Here is a 21808-nt window from a genome sequence, read left to right as displayed (position 1 = left end):
TCCCAATGACTTGATTTTGTGCGTTTTTCATTTGGACATTTTTTTTCTTCGAAATGGACCAAACAGATAAACGCACAGAGCACAAAGACATCTCGCAAATAGCCATTTTTGAAAAAAAAAGTTTTTCTGGTTTGAAAATGGTTGTTTTCACTACTCAGTTTTTTGGACGTTTTCAGGAAAATGTCCAAAGTCAGACTTAGACGTCATATCAAAAATGCCATTCTATATATAATGCACGAAGTGCAATCACACAGAGGCATAACAGTATTCTCAAGTTTGTTCTCTGTTCTTTTTAACATTCTGTTTGCTTTACTGGCATCCACCAATACCAGTGGTTCCCAAACCTGATCCTGGAGGCACCCCAGCCACTCAGATTTTCAGAATATCCACAACAAATATTCGTGAGAGATATTTGCATGCACTGCCTCCACTCCATGTAAATCTCTCTCATGAATATTTATTGTGGATATCCTGAAAACCTGAATGGCTGGGGTGCCTCCAGGACCAGGCTTGAGAACCACTGCAGTAGGTTGAGAATTTCAAGATACTGTCTGGAATAACGCCACGATTTATTTATTTTAGTTAATCACAATTGCTTGATATACTGCAGATGTACATACTTCTGGTAGCTTCTATGCGGTGAACAATCAACATAAAAAAGTGCCATTTCAATGGGCAAAATGAAACAATACCAGACAGGTTGTTTACAAATAAAAATACAAAAATGAATTTATAGCACCTGCTTTCTGCATTCTATAAATTATATCCTTTCATTTTCTTTTCAATTCTAGACTCAACTGAGTGATGGCAGATGGAAATGACACTTCATTGAGGGAGTTCTTCCTCCTAGGATTCACCCATGCACCACATTTGCAGGTTATCCTGTTTGTAGGGTTTTTGTTGATATATCTGGTGACTCTTCTGGGAAATTTTGGCATCATCTGGGTTATTCAGTCTGATCCTCGCCTTAACACCCCCATGTACTTTTTTCTTGGTAATTTGGCATTTGTCGATCTCTGGTATTCATCCGTCACTGTCCCAAAAATGTTAGTTAACTTTCTTTCAAAGAATAAATCCATTTCATACCTTGGGTGTGCAACACAAATGTTTTTTTTTGTTACCCTCGGCTGTACAGAGTGCCTCCTGCTGGCAGCTATGGCATATGATCGTTATGTAGCAATTTGCAAGCCGCTGTATTACACTATCATTATGACCAAGACATTCTGCAGTCAAATGGTCGCTAGTTCCTACCTTGGTGGTGTAATATATTCTTTAATGCAGACAGGATCCACCTTTAGACTGTCATTCTGTGCATCCCATGAGATTGACCATTTCTTCTGTGACATCCCGACAATGCTGAAGCTCTCTTGTACCAACACATACATCAATGATGTCATACTTCCTACCCTTGTGGCCATTGTGACATTTATTCCAGTTTTGATCATCTCTCTTTCATATATTTATATCATTGCCACCATTCTTAGGATCCGTTCCACTGAAGGGAGACGCAAAGCCTTTTCCACTTGCGCTTCCCATTTTGTCTGTGTTATTTTATTTTATGGAACAATTATCTTCAAGTATGTGCTGCCAAGTTCCATTTACTCTCTGGAGCAGGACAGGGTGGTCTCGGTAATTTATGCTCAGGTGATTCCCATGTTAAACCCTCTAATCTACAGCTTCAGGAATAAGGAGGTAAAAGCAGCAGTCAGTAAAATGAAAGGTAGAAATATTTTTGCAAAATTCTAAATGCTATTATTAGATTTATATCAGATTATCTTAGCTATTTGAAGTACTTTGAGAGATCTACACTGCACTGGATGACCATGAAAGTATGTTTAGAGGCAGTAGACCCTTTTACAAAGTGGCGATAAGCCCAATGCGGGTTTACCCCATGCTAATCTGGAGTTACCACCAGCCCAACGCGGGCAATGGTGTTAGGTCCAGCCCCAGTGTGTGCCATTTCCCATGCTGTATTTTTTAGCATTGCACTAACCCGGAGGTAATCGGGCAGCGCCATGTGCTGCCTGGTTACCGCCCGATTAGCATGGAAGCCCATACCACCACCTCAATGGGTGGCGGTTAATGCTCTCCCTCGCATGGCCACGCGATAACAGCAATCTTACCACATGGCCATGACTATTTTCAGCCTTTATTTAACCTGTTGCGCGAACAGGGCTGCAGAGCATGGCAAAAATGGCCCCCGTCACTAGCGCAGGGTCATTTTTACCACAGCTTGGCAAAAGGGCCCCTCAGTTCATTAGCACACCTTAAAAATTTTAGGGGCTCTTTTACTAAGATGCAACTAAAAATTGAGTACTATGGGATGCACTTAGGCATCCTGTGATAACTCCGAAATGTGCACGTGCTAACCACGAGCAAAAAAATATTTTTCCCTTTTTTGAAGGGAGCATGTCATGGCTGGACAATAGGTGTTTCAGCACTTGCCACTTAGCATATATACATTACTGTGTGCTAACATGGAGATACCGAGTAAGTCCTTACCGCCTAATTTATGAAAATGACCACTAATACAAAAAATCGAAAACTGGCCATGGCCTTAGCATACAGTAAAGCCCTGCGCAAGAGTGCACTAAAGCCAGTTTAGCTGCAGCTTAGTAAAAAGACTCCTTTGTTCACATAAAATTGATATAACACACAACCCATCAATGACCATGTATACAATCAATTTATGCATGTTAAGTTAATAATGAGTCTTTAAAGAATGTGTGGAGCAAACTGAAAAAAGTCCTAAAGCTGGGAAAAATTCAGAAAAATCTGAAAAGGAACCACCAATTTGTGGCCTGTAACATCCCTTAAAAACAGGTCTGGCAGTCCATTACAATATCATAACCTACTCACATTGGGTCTCTTTTACCAAACCACGCTAGCGATTCCGCATGGCAATGCTGACCACCATTCAAAATCAATGGGCTTTGTCGGTATTGCTGCCCCAGGATTACATAAGTACATAAGTATTGCCATACTGGGAAAGACCAAAAGTCCATCGAGCCCAGCATCCTGTTTCCAACAGTGGCCAATCCAGGTCACAGATACCCGGCAAGATCCCAAAAATGTACAAAACATTTTATACTGCTTATCCAAGAAATAGTGGATTTTCCCCAAGTCCATTTAATAACGGTCTATGGACTTTTCCTTTAGGAAGCCAGCCAAACTTTTTTAAAACTCCGCTAAGCTAACCGCCTTTACCACATTCTCTGGCAACGAATTCCAGTTGGTAGTGTTGTTTGATAAAAGAGGCCTATTGTCATCAATCATCCTTTGGTAGCAAGGTATGGACCTATTATAAAATAGGCCCAGTGCGAGACTGTATACCTACGCATTGAAAACTGCTGTGAGGGTAAAGCATCCACAAGACCCTTGCTCTAACTTTTTGTGCAGATAATTTTTACATGGAAAATAATGCACATAGATTTGAAATGCAATCTCTATGATTTGTTGCTCTCTCTCTCTCTAACATAATCAGACTCCAGAAACAATTTTCCTAATGCAGCTAAAATTAGGAGTGTTTTGGGCCTTTTAGCAGGAGAAAGGCTGCTCTGTGGGTACTGTGCATGCTTAAGCAACCATAATATTGGGCAAACTGTGTCTAGAGAAGCATAGGTGCACTTTTACTACGCCGTGTAAGTGTCTATGCGCTCCCAACATGCGCCAAAATGGAGTTACCATGTGGCTCTTCTGGTAATTTCATTTTTGCTGTGTGTCCAATACACGTAGCCAAAAAATAATTTTTATTTTCTACCAAGCGTAGGTCATTACCACCCGGTTACTGCGTGAGACTTTACCGCTAGGTCAATGGCTGGCAGTAAGGTCTCAGACCCAACATGGACGCGTGGCAATTTTCATTTTGCCGCATGTCCATTTTCGGCAAAAATTAAAAAAAGGCCTTTTATACAGGTGCATGAAAAATGATTCTGCATGTGCCCAAAATCCACGCCTACACTACCGCAGCCCATTTTTCAGCACACCTTAGTAAAAGGACCCCATAATTTCTATTGGATTTAGCACCCCCAATCATTTTGAAAAGTTGACTCCTGTGCCTGCATGAATCAGTTTTTATCTAAATAAATGGAATTTATAAATTGTCCCTTTATTGTTTGCTGAAAAACATTTTTAAAAAGCTAAACATGTTAAAAGCTAATTTAACAGAGCCAAACTTTCAGCTTTGTTCAGTAGACTGTTCACATTTAAAATCTGAAGCAATACCCTGTTCATCTAGGTGACAGCACTATGGCAATTTTCAAAAGTGCCCAAATAATTGCAAACTGCCTATGTCATGGAATTTCCCCATCTACAGGTCAGTGCTGGGTTGATCCATATCATCTGGGCAGAGCCAGGAATTACCTGTTTAAGAGCAAAGACTATTGGTAATGTACTTTTGAAAATACTATTCTTTTGAAAATTGCCCCAGCAAAAGCACTCACAGAAAATTGAGCCATCTTTTTCCATAGAAGCTTTTCTTTTGATTTATGGCACATAACTATTGCAAAAATTAAACAAAAAAAGAAGGATTTGATATTCCACCAGACTTATCCAGGTACGAGTGGGTCCTAAGTCTTGCTTACCAAGCTACACTCAAATTTTCTGTGGCACATACCCAGACAGTGCCGCTGAAAATCCAGTTGGTCCGCTTTGACACTCTGGTGGCAGCTGTATCACTGAACACCTCCCAATTAAGTTCCCAGAGGTATGTGGTAGGAAACTATTCTATAAATGAAAGTAGATGTCTACTTTCCATTTTATACTTCTAGCAAAACTGGGAATTAATATGTTTAACATTTAGGCACTCATATTTACACCAGCCATAGAACTAAGAGCAACAGGGACATGCATAACTTACATTATTGTGTAAGTTACACATGTAAGTGGAAGCCCCGCCCATGTCCCATTCATGCTCCACCCCCAAGTATGGCCACTTGCAGTTAAGCACTATCCTCGGATTCTACATATGGCACCAAAATTTGCAAGTGTATCGAAGATCTGCATGCAAATTAATTTATAAGCCAACTGGTTTCCCAGTGCACACTACAGGAGACCACAAAGATAGAAAAAACCAGCAGAGGAGCCAAAAGTGGGAAATGGATCTGGTGCTCCAAACGGAGACTAAGCAACACTCAATAAACAGTCTAATCTTCAAAACAACCTTTATTGGTGACTCATAAAGATGTCTTGACACGGTACCATGTTTCAGGAGTCTTGTCGTGTACAAGTTCATATAGCTAATAACAGCAACTGGAATCAGCAGAGTGCATATTTTCCTAATGAGTTAAAGCTTGCTACTGTGTTGAAAAATTCAACTGTGGGAAGTGATGTACTGACCAATTATCAACCTATTTCTATACTACCAATGCTGGCAAAGATATTGGAACAATCTCTTTATGATCAATTGGATAATGTTTTGTCTGTTCATTCTCTGCTTGATCCATTTCAATATGGCTTCCGCAAGGCCCATATCACAGAGGTATTAATAGCTACTACTATAGATGAGGTGCACCTTGGTTTGGATGGATGTGTTAATTTTTTCTTTGCTATTTTAGACATCTTGGCAACATTTGATACGCTGAATCATAATATTTTGATTCGGCGGTTGCAAGCTAGTGGCCTTGCGGAAACTGTCTTGTAATGGTTCAAGTCATTTTTGGGCAATAGGATGCAGTCTTGGCTGTACACTCTTTGCAAAGAGGGGTGCTGCAAGGATCAATGTTGTCTGCAAAATTATTTAATATTTATCTGCGCCCTTTGTTGCAGTCTTTGGGTGTCTTGTATCAAGTTTATGCTGATGACATCCAATTTTTCTTTCCTTTGCCGACATCTGATCTGGATGTGGCTCCTAAACTTCAGGTAGTTTTTAATGACATCATTGGTTGGTTAACTCAGAATAGATTGATATTGAAACTAGATATTATGAAAATAGAGTTAATATGTATTGTTGCAGATCCAACAATGAAATTGCCTAATTCTATTTTATTGTCAGGAGCACCTGTTGAAATTTCTACTCAGGTGCGGAATTTGGGGATTTTGATAGATTCTGTTTTGTCTTTCAGGCCACAAGTGCAACTATTGATTCATAATACATATTTTAAGCTGTGAATCTTTGTTGAGATCTTAAGCTGAGATCTTTGTTGCCTCAAGCAGAGTTTACGAGAGTATTACAGGCACTGGTGTTAAGGGGGCTGGACTTTGTATACCATTCCATTCCATAACATTCACAGCTTAAATTCTGCCAGATCTCACTTAGATTCATTGCAGATAACAAGAGAAGGAAACATCACATTCAGATGGAAGTACAAAGCAAATCACAAAAAAGGAAAATTACAGTATCAAACAGAATCCATATCTGAGTACATAAAAGCCTTCAAGTACTTACTAAATAAATATAAAATATGAATAAACAGACCTAATCTGGTGGGGAATATCATTTCAGATCTTTACAGGCAAATATTTAAAAGAATTGGTCAAGCACTCAGAAATGTTAAAGTATAATAGTGAACTGCGCAAAAGTCCTACTTGAGAAAAGCAAAAAACAATATTTAGATAGGCTTGATGAGTTTTGATCCATCAAAGATTTAAAAGCCATACAAGCAATTTCAAACTGTATACTAGAGGGGATCTGAAACCAGTGTAATCTTTCAAGCAGTGGAGAAATCTGGCTGCCGGGTTCTGGAGTAGCCGTAATCTCCATATAGTTTCATAGTAATTCCCAGAACTACCTACCAAGGACTGACCATGTTACGGTGTATTTGAAGCAACTGTGGTGGTTGCCTGTAGCCTACTGTATAAAGTGTAAGCTGTTATTGATGTTTCAATGTGCATTGTATCAAGACTCTTCTTTTTATTTGAAAAATGCAGTGCTGTGGTATGTACCAGCACCACCACTGTGGTCATCTAAGGGTCATGACCTTATTGTGCCTTCAATACAACTCCTACGCCTGGAACAGACAAAAAAAGGTGCATTCTCTTTGATTGGTCCAGTCGAATGGAACAAACTGTCTCTTCTGTTAAAAAATGAGTCTTGGCTGCTTGTGTTTAAATGTCAGTTAAGGAACCACTTGCTATGCCTGGTCTCCTATTGTGCCTAGTTGAAGAGGGCTGTCCTGTACCTACCTGGTGGTATTTTGAAACTGTGCTGGATTCTATTTATTTATTTGGATTTTGCTCACACCTTTTTCAGTAGTAGCTCAAGGTGAGTTGCATTCAGGTACAGTGGGTATTTCTCTGTCCCTGGAAGACTCACAATCTAATTTTGTATCTGAGACAATGGAGGGTTAAGTGACTTGCCCAAGATCATGGGGAGCAGCAGTGGGATTTGAATGAGCCACCTCCGGATGTCAAGACTGGTGCTCTAAGAAATAAAATAAAAGTGGGAGGACGACCAAGGATTCCAAAGACTGAAAGGATATATAAAAATAAAGATGTTTATTGAGGTGTAAAGACTCGACACAACGTCGTGTTTCAGCCGTTAGGCCTGCATCAGGAGTCTTAATGCCAAATGCCTTTGAGAACTATTTGATGAAGGCTTATTGCAGCATTCTATACATGCGTTGTGTCAGAGGAGACAACGAAGCACGCTCACCTTCACAACGGTCTTTCTAAAGACCTCCTTTTGTTGAGGATTTGCTTTCATCAAATAGTTCTCAAACGGCCGAAACACGACATTGTGTCGAGTCTTTACACCTCAATAAACATCTTTATTTTTATATATCCTTTCAGTCTTTGGAATCCTTGGTCGTCCTCCCACTTTTATTTTATTTCTTGTTGTTGTCCGTGGGGTGTCTAGAGTTCTCCACCTTTTGGCGGATATTTTCTCTCTAAGACTGGTGCTCTAACCACTAGGCTGCTCCTCCACTCCATATTGCTGTTTTGTATGCTGTTGATCTGTTGTTGTAGATATGACGTGTGTGTGTTTTATTGTGCTCCACCCTGGATACGGGCAGATTATAATAAATCGAAATTAGTTGCAATTAGTTGATGTTAACAATCAAATATTGCAGTTCATTGGCAATGATTGAAATTTGTGCATACATCTCCCCACACCCTATTCTATAATCCCATGCACCTAAGTCCCCTTGCATGCAACTCAAAAGGGGGCATGGCTAGGGGAGTAGCAGAGGTATTCCTAAAAGATGCACACAGAGTTATAAAATAGGTCCATTTCCGTGCCAAAATGCCTGAAGTTGGGTGCTGGGATTTAAACCAGGTTTCAGCTTGCATAAATACCAGCACCCAACTTTTGCCTCAGAAATGGGATCTAAGCACTATTCTGTAAACAACGCTTAACCTGAGTAGCGCTCTGTGACGATTTTTTTCTGGCATCATTTACAGAATAATATGTTTGTAGAATAGCGCTTAAGAACAAATGAACATAAGTGTTACCATTCTGCAACAGACTGAAGGTCCATCAAGCCCAGTATCCTGTTTTTAACAGTGGCCAGTCCAGGTTACAAGTACCTGGCATGATCCCAAAAAAGTAAAACAGATTTTATGCTGCTTATTCTAGAAATAAGCAGTAGATTTTCCCCAGTCAATCTTAATAATGGCTTATGGACTTTTAGCAAATTATCCAAACCTTTTTTAAACCCTGCTAAGCTAACTGCTTTTACCACATTCTCTGGCAACAAATTCCAGGGCTTCTTTTATGAAGCTGCAGCAAAGCCTGAGCTGGCATCGGTGCATGTTTTCGATGCTCACTGAGGCCCCCTTTTACCGCAGCGGGTAAAAGGCAGGTCTTTTTTTTTTTTCCAAGAAATGGCCGTGCGGCAAGTGAAGCATTTGCCACGTGGCCATTTCAGGGGGAGCACACTGAGGTGGCGGTAAGAGCTCTTGTGCTAACTCAGCAGTAAGTGAACAGCAAGCAGCACTGCCCGATTACCGCCGGGTATACACCGGCACTACAAAAACTGAAATATTTTTGCAGCACTGGAAATGGTGCATGCTGGGGGAGGGAACTACCACTGGGCTGTTGAGGTAGCCTGGCAGTATTTCCCTTTTAGCGTTGGGCATACCACCACTTTGTAAAAGGGCCCCCTCGAATTTAATTATAAATATATTTTCTCCAGTTTATTGAAGTTATCAATGTGGGCTACTGTTAAGTACATAAATACATAACAGTAGCCCACATTGATAACTTCAATAAACTGGAGAAAATATATTTTCACTGTTAAGACGGATTATTTCACCACAAGTGGTAGTATTTTAGCTCAGGGTTTCATTGCATATTACAGGACCCTGTGCTAAAATAACACACAACTTGTGATAAAATAACCCATCTTAACTGTAGTCCATGATAACTTCCCTTAAATAATCAAAACTGAATAAGCACACATTTGAAAACTTCTGTTTTGGTTGTTTATTCATGAACGACTGAATCTAAAAGAGAAACAGGCTTTATTTTTTTCTAAGCAGTACATTGTAAACTCATATGTCTGTATCTGTACTATGATTGTGTTGAACTGAAGGCAAAGTCTCAATGCAAACCCCTCTCAGTGGCTGCAGAAAATTATCACAAGGAGTTTCCAGGTGACTTTCAGATCATTGCTGATTTCTTTCCAGAACAAAGTGAAACATTTATTTAGACATGCTTTTAATTATAATCAAATCTGTGTATTTTGTACTGTGTCCTATAGTTGTTTAATACTGAATGTCTGTGTTTGATGCAAAATGCTAAAAAAAATGGTGGATTAGCCAGGCTGTAACGATAATAAATAAATATATAAACAAACACAATCTGACTATGTTCTAATCTTTATGTGTGTGCTTATCTTTCTTTTGTTATTGGTGTTTCTTCTTATTTTAAACTGTATTATTTTCTAAAGCACTTTGTCCTGCTTGTTAGATTAGGCAGTCTTACATTTGGTTTTAATAAAATCAGTAATATAACTAGCAACTAACAGAAAAGTGCTTCACTCTTTATGTTGTGCTAAAATTATGTCAAGCAATAAAGGGGTCCTTTTACCAAGCTGCAGTAAGAACTAACACTTGCTTACTGCAGTCCCCGCAATAAGTTTGGCATTGACGTGCAGGGCCGGTTTTAGACATGATAGGGCCCAGGGCAGAAATTAAGGAGGGGACCCCTTATCCTCTCTCTCCTCCTCCCTCCCCCAATCTCCCCACCTGCATTGCGTACGGGCAACTCTTACCCTTCTCCCCACCACAGTCCGTCTCCCTTCCTTTCCCTCACCTTGCAGTCTTCTTTAAAAATTGATTTCTCTTCTCAGAGGGGCCCTGGCACAGCAGTCAGCCTCACAAGCTGTCTCCAGCTGCCCCAAAGCTTTCCCTCTCTGCCATGATCCACCCCCTTGCTGATGCGATTTCCTGTTTCTGCCTTGGCGGATCGCAGCAGAGAGGGAACGCTTTGGGGTGGCCGGAGGCAGCTAGTGATGATAACTGTTGTGCCAGAAATTTTTAAAGATGATCGGGAAGGTGAGGGGAAGGGAGAAGGAGACAGACTGTGGAGGGGAGAAGGAGAAGCAATGCCTGGACCACAGGGCCCCTGGAGCTGTGGGGCCCAGGGCAGCTGCCCTGTTTGTCCCCCCCCCCCCCCTCAATGCTGGCCCTGCGTGTGCTACCCATAAGCTTAAAAATAGATTTCATTTCTTAGTGCTGGGGCGGGTCTGGGGGCAGAGGGTAGGTGTGTTCTGCACTATGGGATAGATTCTGTATATGACACCTGAAAAATCCATGCAGTAAAAAAACCACGCCTAGGCGTATTCTCTAAAGTACACCTACATTTTATAGACTAGGCTTAAATTTCAGTGTAGTGTATAGAATACGTTGAGTGCCTCTCTACGCAACCAAATATGGTCGCATCCATTTAGGCCATGTTTTACTTGTCATAAATCCCGATGCCTAAATCAGCCACAGAACGGGTGTATTCTATAATGATGCGCATAGATTTTAGAAACTCCCATGCCCTGCCCATTCCACACCTATATCCATGTCTGCTTTTCAACAATGCGACTTAACATTTACACACACCACGCTACATTCTAATTAATGGCAATTAGTGCTGATAATTGCTTGTTAACATCCAATTATCAGCGCTGATTAGCTCGTTAACCAATTAAGTTACACACATTGTTACAGAATACGCTCTGATTTCCGTGCGGAAATTAAGGCGCGATATATAGAATTTGGGGGTAAGAGGTTAGCGTAGCTACATTGCCGTGCACTAACCATTAACGGATGGTTAGTGCATGAGCCCTTACCGCCTACAAAATAGATAGTGGTAGGGGTTCACGTGTTAATGGGAAAATTAGCATATGGCATTAATAGAAAAACTGAGAAATTTGGCCATTTTACCCATGAGGTAAAAATGGCCTTAGCTTGTGCGAATGACCAGCGTAAGCATGTGCTATGACCTTTTTTACCACAATTTGGTAAAGGGACCCCTCCACTTTCTCCTTAAGTATCCAGAGGTGGACATACAAGTGCTTGTTTTAGGAATAGTGGAGTCTATTTTCAGCTGTGCTGGTCTTCACCAGCTACAGCGTTTAAAAAATATGTATATTCAGTATTAGTACACAGATAGAAGGTGGGGCAGAATATCCTAATTGTGGCTGTGCCACATGAACTTTATCCTACCAAATAACAAATAAATATACGTGTAGGGGAGAATTCAGTAAATGGAGGCCAAAGTTAGGCACTGGAAAAGTCCGGGCTAAACTAAAGGTGCTCTCTGTGCTGAGATTTTGTGCCTAATTTTGGGCACCAGTACTTACACCTTGTGAAAACCTTGGGTTTGTCTCTCCTCAAGCATACCCGATCATTCCCAACAGTATAATCCTTGCAGGTCTCTTTAATCCAGGGCCTTAAATTTCTGCCTTTATTCATACTCAAAACACAGCAACAGTTCTTAGCATTCAAAAGTAATTGGACTAAAGTTCCTTTACCTTGACATGTCCACAAGAAGTGCACAGTTTTGCCTTTACACTTCAAAACAATCTTACTGCTGTAAGCCCCTCAATTCTTGTGGGGCTGGCAGTGTCCCTCCCACTTCACAGATCCACTTTCACCGTTGCCCTTTACCAGTACCTTGTTTTGTCTTTCATCAAGTTTCCCATTCCATTTCTACTTCTCCTGTAGAGTGGGGCACTCCCTCCTCCAAATACTTTATGACCTCAGCATCCTGGAGGAGCTCCTCATCCTACTCCTGTCTCCAGGGCTGCTGAGAGACAAATCCGGGCGAGGGCCAGGCCATCCCCCAAGCCGATCTGCCACCGCTGCCCCCCACCTCCCGAGCCATCCCTGCCCCTCCTTGTCACTTACTTTATCTGTACTCTGCCAGCTTTGCAGTATACGGATATACACAGGGAAAGTAATGAGTAATTAATTCTAAATTGTAAATCATTGTGTCATTTGGAGGGATGGGTATAGGGACTCCCTGTATTCATGCAGAGATGTTTTTTCACCTAGTAAAGGGCCACCAAAAACAGACATCATGTTATGAGAATCAGGTGCTTAACAATCAGACTTACTATTTGTAAGTACAATTTAATATAAAAAAACATTAATTAGGTTGAGACCTGGGAGCATTTAACGTCTTTTTTTTCCCTGTGTCTACATCAAAAGAAAAAGATGACATGTGGAAACTTGCTCCTTTTGTTTTGTGGAATGCAGTGGTATATTATAAAAATGTACTTGGCTTTTTTTTTTTTATTACTACTACTTCACAGAAAGGTATTGAATAATGAGGGAAGGGCTTCCATCATGCATAAGTTCTGTCCAGAGTCATTCTAAATGTGCTGACATTGTCCAGTTCAGCACACTGTTAGCCACCAAGTTCATATAAAGTTAATTATGTTCAGTAGAAAATAAATCTGTTGGCACAGGCTGCTTGCTATGTGAATATTCCATCACTGTTTCATTATTGCTGTTTCAAACATGCTATAGTCACTCCACTCCTCAAAAAACCATCACTTGACCCTACCTGTCCCTCCAACTACCACCCCATTTCCCTCCTACCCTTCCTCTCCAAGATACTTGAACGCGCCGCGCGTTCACAGCCGTTGCCTTGATTTTTTCTCCTCTCATGCCATCCTCGATCCGCTTCAATCCGGCTTTCGCCCCCTACACTCGACAGAAACGGCACTATCTAAAGTCTGCAATGACCTGTTCCTTGCCAAATCCAAAGGTCATTACTCCATCCTCATCCTCCTTGGCCTATCCGCCGCTTTTGACACTGTCAATCACAACTTACTTCTCGCCACACTGTCCTCACTTGGGTTCCAGGGCTCTGTCCTCTCCTGGTTCTCCTCTGATCTCTCCCACCGTACCTTCAGAGTACATTCTCATGGTTCTTCCTCCACCCCCATCCCGCTCTCTGTTGGAGTTCCTCAGGGATCTGTCCTTGGACCCCTTCTTTTTTCAATCTACACCTCCTCCCTGGGCTCCCTTATCTCCTCTCATGGTTTCCAATATCATCTGTATGCTGATGACACCCAGCTTTACCTCTCCACACCAGACATCACTGCAGAAACCCAGGCCAAAGTATCGGCCTGCTTATCCAACCGCCACTTGGATGTCCAACCGCCACTTGAAACAGAACATGGCCAAGACCGAGCTTATTGTCTTCCCTCCCAAACCCACTTCTCCTCTCCCTCCACTCTCTATCTCAGTCGATAACACTCTCATCGTCCCCGTCTCATCTGCCCACAACCTCGGAGTCATCTTCGACTCCTCCCTCTCCTTCTCTGCGCATATTCAGCAAATAGCCAAGACCTGTCGCTTCTTCCTCTATAACATTAGCAAAATTCGCCCTTTCCTCTCTGAGCACACCACCCAAACTCTCATCCACTCTCTTATTACCTCTCGCCTCGACTACTGCAACCTACTCCTCGCTGGCCTCCCACTTTGCCATCTATCCCCCCTTCAGTCCATTCAGAATTCTGCTGCACGTCTTATCTTCCGCCTGGACCGATATACTCATATCACCCCCCTCCTCAAGTTACCCTCTCTGGCTTCCGATCAGGTACCGCATACATTTCAAGCTTCTCTTAGTAACCTACAAATGCACTCGATCTGCAGCCCCTCCTTACCTCTCTACCCTCATCTCCCCTTATGTTCCTACCCGTAACCTCCGCTCTCAAGACAAATCCCTCCTTTCAGTACCCTTCTCCACCACCGCCAACTCCAGGCTCTGCCCTTTCTGCCTCGCCTCACCCCATGCCTGGAATAAATTCCCTGAGCCCATACGCCAGGCCCCCTCCCTGCCCATCTTCAAAGCCTTGCTCAAAGCCCACCTTTTCAATGACACCTTCGGCACCTAACCACCAGACCTCTATTCAAGAATCTAGACTGCACCAACTTGACATTTCGCCCTTTAGATTGTAAGCTCCTTTGAGCAGGAACTGTCCTTTTTGTTGTTAAACTGTACAGCGCTGCGTAACCCTAGTAGTGCTTTAGAAATGTTAAGTAGTAGTAGTATTGCTACCAAGTATTACATATTAAGGGCATTTGCTTTAAACTTGTTTTTAATTCATTTATCCAATCCTTACATGCAAGTGGTTTTGCTTTTTAAACCCAAAGGTGGATCCCAAAGGAGGTTGCATGATTAGGTATAAACTGTAACATATAAAGACCTGTACGGTCCATCCAGTCTGCCCAACAAAATAAACTCATTGTATGTGATACTTTGTATGTATACCTGTCCTTGATTTGTCCTTGCCATTTTCAGGGCACAGACCGTAGAAGTCTGCCTAGCACTGGCTTTGCTTCCCAATTTCCAGTGTTGCCACCCAATCTCCACTCACGCTTCTGTGGTTCCATTCTTTCTGTACAGGATTTGTTTGTGTTTATCCCACACATTTTTCTGTGTTTCTGACTTTACTTATTTTGGACTGCTTTGGGTCCTGCTGATCTGTACATCTGCTGTCTACAATTTTGGAAGATGGAAATGAGAAAATAAAAATTAAGCTTTGGATATACTCTGTAGAAGTTGTTGTTTAATTTTGCAATGTGTGTATAGATACCTGTTCTGGTGTGTGCATATCTATACATACGGCTATGATTCCTGAACATGAAGCATCATTAAAGGATAAACTTTTAAATGCTCAGTTGGGAATATTTGCTAATCTCAACTTTACTAAATGTTTCAGACATATCCATCTATTTGCTCCCATGATATAACTGAATTCTATTATTCTTTCTTGCTGTATTTTCAAATGTAAGCCACATTGAACCCATTTGCTTGGGATAATGTGGGATATAAATGTAAAAAAAAAATCCTTTATCCTCCACCTTTTGAGACCTTTAAAAACCCCACAACTTAATTAGTCATCTGGCAGACACCAAAACAGGCACCACTTTAAAGCCACCTAAACCGTGTATGGCTTTTCAAATTAAGCAATTAAGCTTTGTCACACTTCTCACACACAGCAACAAGTTAAAAAACCCCAAATCCGTTCTTTTAAACAGATTTCCTACTATAGCTGTTCACAGACTACTAACATACATCTGTACAGCATCTTTCTTACCTCCCAACTGCCAGCTTACAACGTTTAGAACCTTACGTATGTCATCCATGGCACAAGCCCAGCATGAGCCTCTGCACTAATATAACACTCAGCACTGCTGAAAACACCCCAGCCCGAACGCTGCTTCTCCTCCTCCACAGCGCAGCGCTACATCAGCAACAAAGAGCCTTCCTGTATAACAGACCACTTCCTCCCCTTACAGGTAAACTTTTATTTTGCAACCCCTGAGGGGTTACATGTGAGTGACCAAGGTGAGAGATTCTGCTCACGTATAATTTGTGCATGCATCCATAGGAATCTGTTTTGTCTTGCTTTTCCAATAGGATGCATATTGTGGTTCTGTATATTCACTGCTGCCTTTTTAAGGGTACAGTTATTGACATTTGTGTGTTCACAATTGGTGCTGTTAAGCTTGCTACAAAGGCTCTGAGAAGCTTCTTTGCAGGATTTAGTATTACTTCACAAATTAATTTGGCAGACAATCCTTTGTCTGCTCCTTCGTAAAGAGAAGGGGGTGGAAGGAACTCCAAGGACTTGAACTGGTTCATGTCAGCTTCCGAAAGGAGAAAAAGCAGTAGAACCAAAGGAAGGGACAAGGAGACTTATTTTATTAATACAGCTTAATAAGGTATTTTACATTTCTTAGAAATTAAAGTTGAGGGATATGTGCCACTGCAGTAATTATTTTCCAGGATACTGTGATGAGTGTTGAGAGGTTAACCAGACTCAGGTCTACTATAATGGTAAAGTTTAAGCTATGGAATAATGCAACTTCATTTCAAAATGTCAGTATTTCCAAGGTTTTGATAAGTGTGCATGTTGTTTATGTTGATGCAGGACAGCCTTTTTACTTAGAAATCTGTTATCAAGTGCACTCAAAGGCATTATTATTTATTGCATGTGTATCCCACATTTTTCCACCTCTTTGCAGCCTCAATGTGGCTTACAGTGTATCGCTATTGGTAGGTGGTAGGTTGGGAGATAACAGTTATTTTTACATAAAGAATAGCATAATCAATTTTAACAAGTGGATATAAGTAGAAAACAGTACTGATAATAGGTACAGGTGGAGGTGCCATAGAAAATAACGTGATCGAAGTTCAAACAAGCAGATATAAGCAAGAACATTGCTGATAATAGGTAAGGTTGCGATGTATTACACTGATAGTTGCTGATCTTATTGGTATGCCTTGTTGAATAGGTGGGTCTTCAGGGATTTGCGAAAGTTAGTTCATAAGTAGTTTTTAAGTTGCGCGGCAGTGCATTCCATAACTGTGTACTCAGGTAGGAGAAGTTTGACACATGCGTTAGTTTGTATTTTAGGCCTTTACAACTGGGGAAGTGAAGATTAAGGAATGTGCGGGATGACCTTTTAGCGTTCCTGGGTATGCCAAGCACGCCTATATTCCTAGTGCCCTCCCCATGTTAACTCTGGCCCCCCCCCCAAAAAAAAATGTCAGGTCTGGCTACATCCCTGCATGAAACCCCTGCAAAATCCCCTCTTTCCCTCCCACCATCACTAGTCCAGCTCCTTCTGATCCTTCTCCCTCCCTCCTACCATCCCTGAACACTAGTCAAACCACTTTCAATCCCCCTCCCTCTTTCCCCTGAACAATCACAACCCCTCCCCCCCCCCCCCCCCCCCCCCCCCCACACACACACGGAGGAGCCTTTCAGGCCTATCTGGACCTGATCCCTGGTGGGCTAGCAGGGAACTGGTAGGAGTGATGTCCACTTTCTCCTGCCTGTCATGGCTGCCTCTGAAAAATTAGAGGGAAGGAGGAGAATCAGAAGGGGTTGACTAGTGTTCAGTGGGAGGCACTTGGAGAGAAGAGGATTGGAATCTTGGGGGAGGGAGGCAGGGGTTTGGGATCTGTAGATTATGGGTACAGCCAGGATTCATGAACCATGGTTAAGGCCTGATAGAGCAAAAAGGCTGACAGGCCAAAGTCTCTGTGGCTCTTGTTTGACTTCTGTGTGACACAGGGGCTCATGATCTGTTGCTGATCTATTTGAGACACCCTTTGTGCAAACAAGAATGAGGAAGGGGCGAGGGTGCAAACAAGTTTTGCAAGATAAAGGAAACAGGTGTCCAAGATAGGGAAGGGAAATAGGACTTGATATACCACCTTTCTGTGTTTTTTTGCAACTACATTCAAAGCAGTTTACATATTATATTCAGGTACTATTTGTACCATAGGGAACAAAGTAGTTCCTTAAGAGAATGACTAGGCATGATAAGGTTTTCCGAGAATAGATAACCCCATTATTAGAATTTACAGTAAGTACTAACCACATGAGAGATTCTGCTCGCATATAATTTGTGCATGCATGCATCCATAGGAGTCTGATTTGTCTGGCTTTTCCAATAGGATGCATATTGTGGTTCTGTATATTCACTGCTGCCTTTTTAAGGGTACAGTTATTGACATTTGTGTGTTCACAATTGGTGCTGTTAAGCTTGCTACATAGGCTCTGAGAAGCTTCATTGCAGGATTTAGTATTACTTCACAAATTAATTTGGCAGAGAATCCTTTGTCTGCTCCTTCGTAAAGAGAAGGGGGTGGAAGGAACTCCATGGACTTGAACTGGTTCATGTCAGCTTCCGAAAGTAGAAAAAGCAGTAGAACCAAAGGAAGGGACAAAGAGACTTAGAGGGGCATAATCGAACGAAAACGTCTATCTCCATGGGCGTTTATCTCTGAGAACGGGTCCGTGAAGGGGCGGACCGAACCGTATTTTCGCAAAAAATAGACGTCCATGTTTTATTCGACAATTTGTGAGCTGGGCGTTTTTGTTTTTCAGCGATAATGAAAAATGAAAACACCCAGCTCAAAAACGAATAAATCTAAGGCATTTGTTCGTGGGAGGGGCCAGGATTCGTAGTGCACTGGTCCCCCTCACATGCCAGGACACCAACCGGGCACCCTAGGGGGCACTTTTACAAAAACAAAAAAAAAGATAAAAGAGCTTCCAGGTGCATAGCACCCTTCCCTTGTGTGTTGAGCCCCCCCAAATCCCCCTCAAAACCCACTGCCCACAAGTCTACACCATTACTATAGCCCTAAGGGGTGAAGGGGGGCACCTACATGTGGGTACAGTGGGTTTGGGGGGGTTGGACGACTAATAAGCATTAAGTCTCGCGAAGCAGCTTGAACTCTCGGCGGCCATTTTGAAACGCCGAGAGCCGGACTCCCACACCATGCAGCAAGGAAGCCACCGCTACGGGAGGAAAGAGGGGGCTCTTTCTTTCCTGGGCCGACGGAACAGGTACCTCTAGACCACCAGGGAGACACGCGTAAGGGGAGGCGAGGTGACAGGGAGGGAGGGAGGTTGGTGAGGTTAAGCGTGTGCTACCGTGGGCGGGGCTATGTGGCAAAAGGGGCGGGGTTCATGTGCACGTCAGCGGCGGCTGGGATTTGTTGGAAGGGGAGGAGTAGGGAAACACGCGGACTGCTCCCCGTGCGTAAATTTGTTTTCGTGTTCCACCCTCGACATCATCACGTGTGATGCAAGGGCGGGGCATGAAGATGTTGTGGTGGCTTCACCACCATGAAACCACGAACCGGTGTGTGAGTGACTTCAGTGATGTCAGTGTCCTCAGAACGTTGAGGCTGCGTTTTATTATAGTAGATATGTCCCGTGTTGTTCCTCAAAATTAAACTAAAAAGTAATAAAATAAAGAGAAAGTACTTCAAGATCTGAAATATCAGCTGTGGGAAGAAATCTTTGGTTTGCCCAGTATGCAGCTACCATCAGGTTGGAAGAAATAGAAGTGTGTTCGCCCTTGTTCCATGAGTTATTGTGGCACAAAATTAACCAATTAATTCAACTTCTGATAAGCAGAAGACTTATTTCTTACTTACCAAATCAAATTTTTACATAGCATTGAATAAACAAAGAACTTAACATAGGATGGTCTGAACAACTCTGCCACCAGCATCTCTAGCTCAGTGTTTTGGCCCTCTAAGCCACAGCATTGGAAAACCCTGAATCTGTTGTTCCAGACTGAGAGGCTCATCTTACCCAAGGGAAGGGTATAAGAAACCTCTGAAAAAACATAAACTTATCTGGGTGTTATCTGGAGCATCTCATGTGACAGCTGCTATCAGTGAAGTAGCTGACAGCCCAGATCTGAGACAGCTGCCCTGAAGACTGAAAGCACCCGAGGACCTGCTATCTGCACCTGCCCGCTGTCTGACCATCCCTGCTGCGGCTCCTGTATTCTCCCTAGAGATTTAACAGCTCCCTATCTCTTTTTCCAGCATCCATGAGAATAGGAGAATGTTTATCATCTGCGAATTTGTAACTGTTCTTTTCATAGTGTTTCAGGAGTTAGGGGTTCTAATCAGTTCAGGACTAGGGTGTGTGTTCTTCCCCTTGCCTTGATGAGTAAATAAATACTCACTGTTTTACCATCATGGTGGGTAATTTAGCATAAATACAATATCGATGACTTAAACTATTTCCTCTGCTGCCAATAATAATAATAATAATAATAAATTAGCTTTTATATTTTTATAATATCTGAGCCTTGTGTCTTGTCCTTTACCATTGATTAATTTGGGCTGTTATGAATTTGGGTCTGTAGTTGGAGGGATGTGGGTGACCTGATCTGAATCCCAGAGTGGTACCTTACTTTATTTTGTCATTATTTGTACGTTCCCTCATTTTCTCCCCTCTACCGGAGGTGAGGTAATTGTGTATGCCCTACACAAGCTCACGGCCTAAAGGTCCGTACGCCTCCAAATTTCCTGTTCCAGAGCAGATGGAAGCCAGCACACCTTGAGCAAACACCAATGCTCAAGGACACATGCCAGCCAGACACAATCTTATTTATTTATTTATTTAGATTTTGCTCACACCTTTTTCAGTAGTAGCTCTAGGTGAGATACATTCAGGTACACTGGATATTTCTCTGTCCTAGGAGGGCTCACAATCTATCATCTTATACACATAATAGAGTTGCCACCCTGGAGGAATGAGGTAAGCAAATAAATGCCTCACAGGGTAGAGAGACAGAAAAGGAATATTTAAGGGGTGCCATGGCACTTGTAGCTCCCCCCATTCTTTCCCCCTATGTGAAAAGTTAATAAAAGCAATTCTATAAGCTGGTGCTAAAATTTAGGTGCCAATAGAGTGCCTGGTTTATAATACAGTAGTGCTTCGTGTGTGATTGGTACCAATAATTCGCAGTTACACATTTAAGTGATAGACACTATTCTATAAACGGTACACCTCAATTGCTTAGCAAGCAGCTGTCAGAGTACAAACATGTGAGTGGAACCTGTATCGTGGAATTATCATCAAATGAAATGCACAACTTATAGAATGCTATCAGTTAAACGTATTGCATGATGCCCCCTTAAGCATGCCCACTTATGCAATCTATTGACTTGCTGTAGGTAGGAATGCCAAACTTTTGGTACACCAATATGGCTTTGACCAGTGGCGTAGCCATAGGTGGGCCTGAGTGGTCTGGGACCCATTCAGTTTGGATTCAGGCCCACCCAAAATTTCTTCTTTAGTGTGACTGGTGGGGATCCCCAAGCTCTGCCAGCCAAAGATCTCCTCCCTGCTGAACAAACTTACATCTTGGGTGGCCCCCAGCATTGTCTTCAAGCTGCTACTGCCAGCAGCAGCCTTCCCCCCTCCTCCCCCGCCAAACGTGCGCATTCTCAGCTTTCACACATGTGCAAAACTGAATATACACAGAGGCCAGCAGCTGCAGCTCAGGGATAGTGCTGACAGCTGCCCGAGATATAAGTTCATTTGGCGGGAAGATTTTCAGCTGGCAGAGATTAGGGGTAGAACGCTGTTAGGGGAGCTGAAATTAAATTAGGGTTTTGTTTTAGTTGGTGAGAGAGACAGAGATGGAATTTTTGGCCCACTCACTTTGATCCTGGGCCTTCCCTATAGTGACTGTCTGGCTATGCCACTGCTTTGCGCTAGTATTCTCTAACGGCTGAGGCATGCCATTATACCGTTATAGAATTGGTGCTAAGCCCATCCCTTTACATAGTAACATAGTAGATGACGGCAGAAAAAGACCTGCACGGTCCATCTAGTCTGCCCACGATAAACTCATATGTGTATACCTTACCTTGATTTGTACCTGTCTTTTTCAGGGCACAGACCGTATAAGTCTGTCCAGCAGTATTTCCCGCCTCCCAACCACCAGTCCCGCCTCCCATCACCGGCTCCGGCCAGACCCCGTATAAGTCTGCCCTCCCCTATCCTAGCCTCTCAACCACCAACCCCTCCTCACCCCGCCACCCAATTACAGCTAAGCTTCTGTGGATCCATTCCTTCTGCACAGG

General features: G+C 42.5%; 1 protein-coding gene across 1 annotated transcript; it reads left to right on the top strand.

The window, feature by feature from the left end:
* Positions 1-804: 804 nt before the first annotated feature.
* LOC115460933 (olfactory receptor 1019-like) lies at positions 805-1746 on the top strand. The gene has a single exon (XM_030190514.1). It carries the CDS (start codon positions 805-807, stop codon positions 1744-1746), a length of 942 nt encoding a protein of 313 aa, XP_030046374.1.
* The last annotated feature ends 20062 nt before the right edge of the window (positions 1747-21808 follow it).

The sequence above is a fragment of the Microcaecilia unicolor genome, chromosome 1 (genome assembly GCF_901765095.1).
Source record: "Microcaecilia unicolor chromosome 1, aMicUni1.1, whole genome shotgun sequence".
NCBI classification, from domain to species: Eukaryota; Metazoa; Chordata; class Amphibia; order Gymnophiona; family Siphonopidae; genus Microcaecilia; species Microcaecilia unicolor.
Note: the sequence above shows the minus strand (reverse complement) of the source record. Positions and strands in the feature narration are given on the sequence as shown.

What these genes read in the sequence shown, in the direction of transcription:
- LOC115460933 (XM_030190514.1), top strand. Translation starts at nt 805, where the DNA reads ATGGCAGATGGAAATGACACTTCATTGAGGGAGTTCTTCCTCCTAGGA.